At 51.1% G+C, this 7296-nt stretch overlaps 4 protein-coding genes across 4 annotated transcripts in view; 1 reads left to right on the plus strand and 3 right to left on the minus strand.

The window, feature by feature from the left end:
• Positions 1–232: 232 nt before the first annotated feature.
• Positions 233–1855, minus strand: PHATRDRAFT_42431 (predicted protein; the record flags this gene model as incomplete). Its single annotated transcript, XM_002176966.1, has 1 exon — positions 233–1855. Exon 1 carries the CDS (start codon positions 1718–1720, stop codon positions 233–235), a length of 1488 nt encoding a protein of 495 aa, XP_002177002.1. The 5' UTR covers positions 1721–1855.
• A 321-nt stretch (positions 1856–2176) lies between these two features.
• PHATRDRAFT_42432 (predicted protein) lies at positions 2177–3510 on the minus strand (the record flags this gene model as incomplete). Its single annotated transcript, XM_002176967.1, has 1 exon — positions 2177–3510. Exon 1 carries the CDS (start codon positions 3404–3406, stop codon positions 2177–2179), a length of 1230 nt encoding a protein of 409 aa, XP_002177003.1. The 5' UTR covers positions 3407–3510.
• A 774-nt stretch (positions 3511–4284) lies between these two features.
• On the minus strand, positions 4285–4935 carry PHATRDRAFT_4937 (predicted protein; the record flags this gene model as incomplete). The annotated part of the gene is made up of 1 exon (XM_002176968.1): positions 4285–4935. A coding segment is annotated over one exon (651 nt), but the record flags the coding sequence as incomplete, so codon positions are not given.
• A 1822-nt stretch (positions 4936–6757) lies between these two features.
• PHATRDRAFT_42434 (predicted protein) overlaps positions 6758–7296 on the plus strand; it is a gene marked incomplete at its 5' end in the record, with an annotated part of 1837 nt that continues 1298 nt past the window's right edge. The window contains 2 exons of the mRNA XM_002176472.1: positions 6758–6903; positions 7054–7255. Of these exons, the coding sequence (XP_002176508.1) occupies positions 6758–6903; positions 7054–7255 (348 nt within the window). The remainder of the gene's footprint in view (positions 6904–7053; positions 7256–7296) is intronic.

The raw sequence follows: 7296 nt of genomic DNA on the forward strand, positions 1-7296 counted from the left end.
TCGTTCTTTTCGACTCGAGATACCACTGTCATGTAAAATGGATTTGAAGAAAACTGGCGAAGGCCGGACATCTACGACAAAGTTTGAGTGAATTCTTTCTATTGAATTTACAGTTAGTGAACTATGCTCCACGTCTTGAAGTCTTGTATGACTCGATACGCGTACAAGATAGCCAATATCCAAACTTTGTAATCATCACATAGCAGCTGACCATATGCGGTGCGAGACAAGTCTACTTTCGATCGCTAGGTACTGGCATGGCAATGATATTCTCGGCGGGAATTATTGGAATAGTTTCCTGGTTGTAGTATTGGCCAGATTCGTCGAAGTCTTCAGTCGGAGCCGTGGCAAACGCTTCTGCTTGTACCGGGGCGCTTTCACTCCAACCCGGTGCTGCTGATGGTGGAATTCTTTGTGGGTAATCTTGTTCTTCCACTGGTTGGAACCCGTTCTTGGAGCCGTATGGAAGATGACGGTGGCCTCCCCAGCACAAAAGGCCAACCAGAAAAGGTATGGATGAATATATCACCAACCATATCCAGTTGCGATGACCGAGTACGCGTACACTTACAACTTTTGGAGTACTGACATGTTGGGCGTTCGCCCGCAGAAGAATGCAGCTCTTGCGCCCAAGAGGAACGGCACAGTCATGAGATATACATATAGGTTTGTATCCATCAAGGTCGTAGTTCGTCATTGTCAGATTGTAGTGGACAGTTAGCTTACCCCCGGTACCAGACGCGTTGTCGTATAGTAATATGTAATCGTCACTTTGTTGCGCCGTGTGGGCCAACGAAGCAGACGCATATTTTCCACTAGCCGTCACAAATTGTTTCCGTAAGGACGCCGATCCAAAATCATCCCGATTCTGGTAGGAGTCGCTTTCGAGAGCTTGCAACAGATCGCTCCCCTGTAAAATGTAAACGTACGAAGATCCACTTATTTGGTGCACGTCCAGTTGAATGGTCGATCCCGAATTCAAGAAAAAGTAATCGTACTGGTAGTCATCTTTTGCTAGATTCAACGTTTCCGTGTCTTCCAAATTACCCACTGGTCCAGTCAAGGGTGGACACGATCCTGGGATGCTGTACATGGTCACGTCTAATTCCTCGCTGGACGTGACGTGAATGCGATCGTTCAGTAAACGCTTGTGAATCCGTCTCGTTTCGCCTGCGTTCAACGTCCAAGACCGATCAACCACCGAAACGCCGAGCAGCAAGAAAAATGCGAGGATTGAAAACATGCCCCCAGGGCAGAAGGGGCTACGTGTCGTTCGTCGCGGCCCGCTGACTTGTTCGTACGGGAGACCACGTATATTTGTACGCGAGGGTGTCTCGACTGTGGCTGGTAGAGCTGCGCAGCAAGCCATACAGGCACAACATGCGCAGCATATAGTACACAAGGCTGTACAGCAGCGATTGCAGGCCTCAGAACTGGTGTTCGTGCGGTGTCGATAGTCCAAGGGGATACTGTCCGTAGAGCTGTAGTAGGTCGGATCCCTTCCATGCCCGTCGCTTCGCTGGTTATAATAGTTCCCAAAGCTGCTGTTGTGCATCCAAGGACTTCCGCCTCCAAACCATGAGCTTTGGTATCGGCTTGCGTAATGGTGAGTGCTGTGGGATCGATGCTGGTCCTGTCTATGTTGTTGAGAGATCGATGAACTGCCACGATTTGTTCCTCCGCCACTACTATGGTGATGATGTCCCCCTCCATGCACCATGTTCTCACTTTTCTCTCTACTATATGGCTCTTGTCACTATTCGAAAAGTCGCTGCTCCAATTGCAGCGAATATACTTCGTTCTGCGTGTCGTATCGCTCCCAAAAAACCATTCGATTGACTCTGAGTGACTGTGATCGAAAAGTCTTCCATTCGAAAAAACAACGAAAATGGCCTCTCTGGTCCGAGACTCGTGTAATGTAAACATTCCAAGTATTTTGGTAGTGAATTCGAAAACCGCTCGTCCTTCGTCGGTTGTCTAATTTCCGGTGAGCAACCTCTGCCGATAGCTAGCTAGTAGAGCTAGAAAAGGACAGGACAGGACAGGCTGTGAAAAAAAACCATGTTGCGACGCTCTCTGCTAATTCTAGTTTAGAAACCCCAAGTGAAGGAGGTTCACAATAAAACTAGGAAAGAGGATTTTAATTGATCTCGTAGTAAGCACAGATTACCACACCTTATCCACTTGGCACTTCCGCGTTGGCTTTCCAAGAGTCGGGCATCATTTCCAATATTGCATCAACCGCATCAGTCTTCGACAATGCAAAGGTCTTTCTCGTGTAAATACCGATGTGCTTATCGGAGACTTTGCGGGAACGCACGTGCGTCAGAAACTCGTCCAAAACAATCCTGTTGATCTTTCCCTCCTGGCAAGCACGAAGGAAGCACGCATCAAAGTATTGGGCCCGAAATTGGTTTTCTTCCGGTAGGCAACGAATAGCCTGTAGAAAGTGTCCATAGAAATGGGAAGGCAGCTCCGGCAACTCAAACGAGTTGTCTTCAATCATGTCTTGCCAGACTTTGATTGCCAAGTTGGCGCCTAAAAGCGCCGCTTTTTCGTTAACGTGCCGATGCGCAAAGACTCGGAGCAAATTGACAAACAACGAAGGATCAAAGACGGTTGGGTCATGGCGTAGGCGTTCCAGTACTAGTTTCGCGGCATATAACGATTTGTCCCAATCAGTACATTCCTTATAGGTCAACATCACACAGTTCCAGTGAAAGGCATGCGGCTTCATGTCGAGTTCACCGAGGGTTTGGTAGCGCCATTCCATCTTTTGAACAATGGCTTCGGCCCGTTCCGCTAATTCGCGAGTCCCTGAGGTTTTCGCAAAGATCTGTAACACGAGATTGTAGGTTTCTCGATTTGGCCTGGGAACTTCCAAAGGCCAACGCCCACATTGACTGGGAGGTTTGAGATTGTCAAATAGTTCCATCCGCTTAAGGATGGCGTCCGCTCGGTCCGCACGATCTTCGATCGGTATCGAAAACATATGTTTCAGTGTGTGATTGCAGCGCTCGGTGGTGACACGATTATTGGTAGTTGGCTGTCCAAAAAGATAGAGTTCATGCAAGAGCTGTACAATATGGCGAGTTTCGATATCCAATGGGACGTGTTCCAAGGTATGCAGGCCGGATTCCTCGGCATCCCATGGATTGGCGTATTCCGTCGCCGAGAACCAATCTCTCCAATCATTGGACTCGTGATGAATCAGAGGAGACTTGTACTGTGAAGATACGTCGGTAGATTGTGCCGTCGTGGAGAGCGGTCTTTGGTTGAGTCCTTTGCGGCCACTGTTCGCGAACTCATTGGCTGTCAAACGCGCTCGTTCGTTGGAATCGTACGCCGAGTTCCTGAGCCTTTGCGAGAACCTCGCGAGACTCCGTTGTTCAAGCACTCGTCGCATTCAACAAGGGTTCTAAATGGAAAGGGAAGCTTCTTCGAAAAGGTCTACAAGGTACTGTTTGGTCCGGCGAACGAAGATTGATGTAGTAGGAAAGACGAGTCCTGCCATGAAATTGTGCAGGTGTTGGTTTTTGCTCCTTCCTTCGTTCGATCGTTCGTGTCGGGCCGGGAATTGTTCGGCGTTCGCGCTCTAGAGCGCCAGCTGTGATGTGTGCTCGGGATGCGAAATGTTCGGCGGACGTCTGACTCACGAGTAAAAAAGCCAATCGCGATGATTAGTGATATAATCTATGAGCTAGTAGCAGAAGACACGTAAGAAAAAAATTGTCGTGCTATGTTGACTGCAGGTACGGTACACTCTAGCAATCGGAGACATGGACCACTCGAAAAAGGTCTACAAAAATCCGTGCGAGATTTATTCACCAAAGACTCTAGTTTGACCGCAACACTTCTACTCCAACAACTAACTAGCGCCCCGAAACGCGGACGAGAAAAAAACACAGAAACATCATTATTGACCGAAATTACTGGTAGCCACGGGACAATCATACCACTCACTTTCTCCGAAACATGGTGAGAAAAAAGCCAACAACTCCACGTTTGAAAGATCCTCTTTTACTTGAAGTCCGTCCGCATTACATTTTCCACGTCTTCTCGCATAAGGAGCTGCGGATCAAAGTCGTCGGCTTCCGACATGTGGGCGCGTCGCATCCGCTTGCGAACTTCCGTGCGCACGCCCGTCAGTAGCATTTCGCTGATCCGTCCGTTTCGTTCGCTTCTCCAAACGGCCGTTGTTTCTCGTTCTAAAAGGGATCCAATCACTGATTCCGTCAGATTATCGTCCAGATCAAAGCCCTTGGCGGTCGCCAGGTCCATAAAAATGCGAGCCAGCTCTTCACAAGTGTAGTCCGGGAACTCAAAGACCAGCGGAAATCGTTTGCGCATATCGGGCTGGAACGCCAAAAAGGCTTGCGTCTCGAGCGGAAAGCCACCCAAGACGATGAGTGGAAAGTCGTCGTCCGTTTGACTTGTGGCAGCCTCATCCATGCTGCGGACCATTTCCTGCATGGCGTAGCTGGCCGTGTCTGATCGGTTGCGTTTCGAGGCCATGCCCAGCGTAAAGGCCTCGTCGATAAAGAGTACGCCGCCACGAGCTTCGTCCAATACTTCGCGGGTTTTGCTGAGTGTGGTCTCCTTATCTCGGGCGACCAAGTCCATCCGTTCCACTTCGAGGAATTTCGGTTTGCGCAAGACACCGAGCTCGTGGAATACTTTGGCTAGTAGACGAGCCACCGACGTCTTGCCGCTTCCAGGGTTACCGGCAAACACCATGTGGTGTGCCCGAGGGCGTCCGGAATCCTCGGCAATGCCGGGTGAGACCAAGGACAAGGCCGAAGGACCGCGCCCTGGTCTACTTTCCGGCACCAAGCTGTCGCGGAGATCACTGATTTCCACGGTACGTCGGAGTCCACGTACTTGACTCTTGATGTGTTCCAAACCGACAATGGAAGACAGTAGATCTTCCACTCGATCCCGCGGTCCCGCTGTGAGCGACATTCCGTTGGCGTGCGGAATGGGGATCCCCCGTGCATCGCGAACAATGGATGTTTTGCGCTTTTGAATAGCGTCCAACAAAATAGTGTCGGCGTCTTCTTCCGTGTTGCGTCCGTTCTGATCCATTTGATTGGAAAAGGCAATCTCTAGTTCGTTGGGGTCAATACCGGTGGAATAGAGTGCTTGTGGGAAGCGATCGGCCAAGCGGCGGACAGCAGCAAGGGCCAGTTTGAGATCCGTGTCCCGGCGACCACCGGTGGTGTGCAGGGAGGAGAGCTTGCGTTCCAAGGCAGCGGCGCGTTCTTCGTAACGCTCCGCCTTTTGGCGTCGGGTCAAATCGGGCGGGGGCGGACGTCCTTCCAACATGGCGACGACGGCGTCGCTGGCGGATTCGTCGGTGAGTGCCAAATCGAGCGGGGTCATGGCGTCGTCGTTCTGCAGATGTAGGGCGTCTGGATAGGCGTCAATGAGCATTCGTACGACTTCTGGAGTGGCTTGGTTGGAAGCGGCCATGTGCAGGGGCAAGGATCCGTACTGGTTACGAACGGTGGCGCCTTCGGGATACCGAGAGAGCAAGAGCTGCACGGTTTCCACGGGGGCTTGCCACATGGCGGCTTGGTGTACGGGTAAATTTCCGGCAGCGTTGGGTTGACTGGCACCCCCGGGGTAGGCCTTGAGCAACGACTCGACGACATCGGCGTTGGCTTGGAACGAACAGGCACCGTGCAAGGGAAGATTGCCACGTTCGTTGAGACGAGCAGCTTCTTCCGGAAACGAAGGATTCTGTCAAGCCAACGAATGTGAGAGTTTGTGAGAGAGATTGAAACAGTGTGTGTATGTGTGTCAGTATTTTGGGTGTGGGGATGATTCTAGTCCCAGAGACTCGGTCGGCAGGTAGATGGGAAGGTAGGATGGAAAGGTCGGGGCAAGGATAGCTCGATTGCTTTTGTTGCGTTGCGCATCAAGGAGGAGAGGTTCCTTTCGCTTCCAAACAAATCCATAGCACGGTATCAACATCCAGACGACCTACCTTGCTGCGGCTCAACAATGCGGCGTAACCCTTACAAAGGTCGTGCAACGTCGTATCCGTCATGATATTCTACAGTCGCGACGATATATATATATATATATAGACACCGGTAGGGACCAGAACGAAAGGAATGATACCGACGGGACCAATTGTATCAACCAACAACCAACAACCAACCCATACACAATAACGGTACACACGCACAGAGAGAGAGAGCGAAGAGAAGAGAAAGACTGCGTCTACTTTGAGTATCGAACAAAGAGGAAAAGAGAGACTACCGCAGCAGCAACAACAAATGTTCACCCAAACGAGGTTTGTTGTGCCTGCCGTTGGGCGGGGGGGATCCCAAATCGTTCGCGCTGCTTGTTGGGAGCGTTCCTCGCTTTTTGGCTACACGAATAAAAACGGCGCCCGTGTGCTACGGCCAGCCACCGCGTGCACCGATTTCCTGTATACTTTCAGGTTTATCTTGGGTAGGCGACGCGAGACGGCCTCTGATAGGCACCCGTTCATTATGGGTACTCGAAAAAATCGAATCTACTTAACGAATTTGGCGCGGCTGGCCGTTTTCGGCCAATCCAATAATCTCAACGCATGGATGCCCGGCAGGCGGTCTTTCCAGCGTTCGTGTCGCTGTCATTGCCCCGTTCTAGGAGAGGTAAGGAATCTGGCACACTATATGCGACGCGGGAGAGAGCAGGATTTCCAACGCGTCTCGGTAACGTTCCCAACTTCGTCCCCCACAACACATACATATAGATTTACACCATGGCGTCGTCCATGAGCATGAACGAAACGGGAGCGTCTCCTTCTTCGGGAGGTGCTGTACCTACCACCGGTGACTTTGTGGATCTCCACGAACTCTCGAAAGGATGGAAAGCAGCAATTACCAGAGCCAAGGACCCTTCTACAAGGTACGCCGTTCCCTTCCGCCTTGTGCAGATCATTCCTCGAACCGACAGTCGCGCACTTGTGTATACACACTCACACTCGTATACACATACTCGTTGATACACATTCTCACACACACACACTCACACCCACATACATACATACATACGTAGGTACGAAGCGCGCGTCAAGAATGATCGCGGAAACTTGCCGTTGCATTCGGCAGCGTCGTTCCGTGCTCCACTGGAAGTAGCCGAAGCACTCCTCGCGGCCTACCCGGAAGCGGCCTCCATCACCAACAACTACGGAAACCTGGCACTGCACTTTACGGCCTGGAAGAAAGGTCCTCTGGATGTGGAACAGCTACTCCTCAAAGTGTTCCCCCAAGGGGCGGCGCAAAAGAACAACCACGGCAA

The sequence above is a fragment of the Phaeodactylum tricornutum genome, chromosome 1 (assembly GCF_000150955.2).
Source record: "Phaeodactylum tricornutum CCAP 1055/1 chromosome 1, whole genome shotgun sequence".
In the NCBI taxonomy this organism is placed as follows: Eukaryota; Bacillariophyta; class Bacillariophyceae; order Surirellales; family Neidiaceae; genus Phaeodactylum; species Phaeodactylum tricornutum.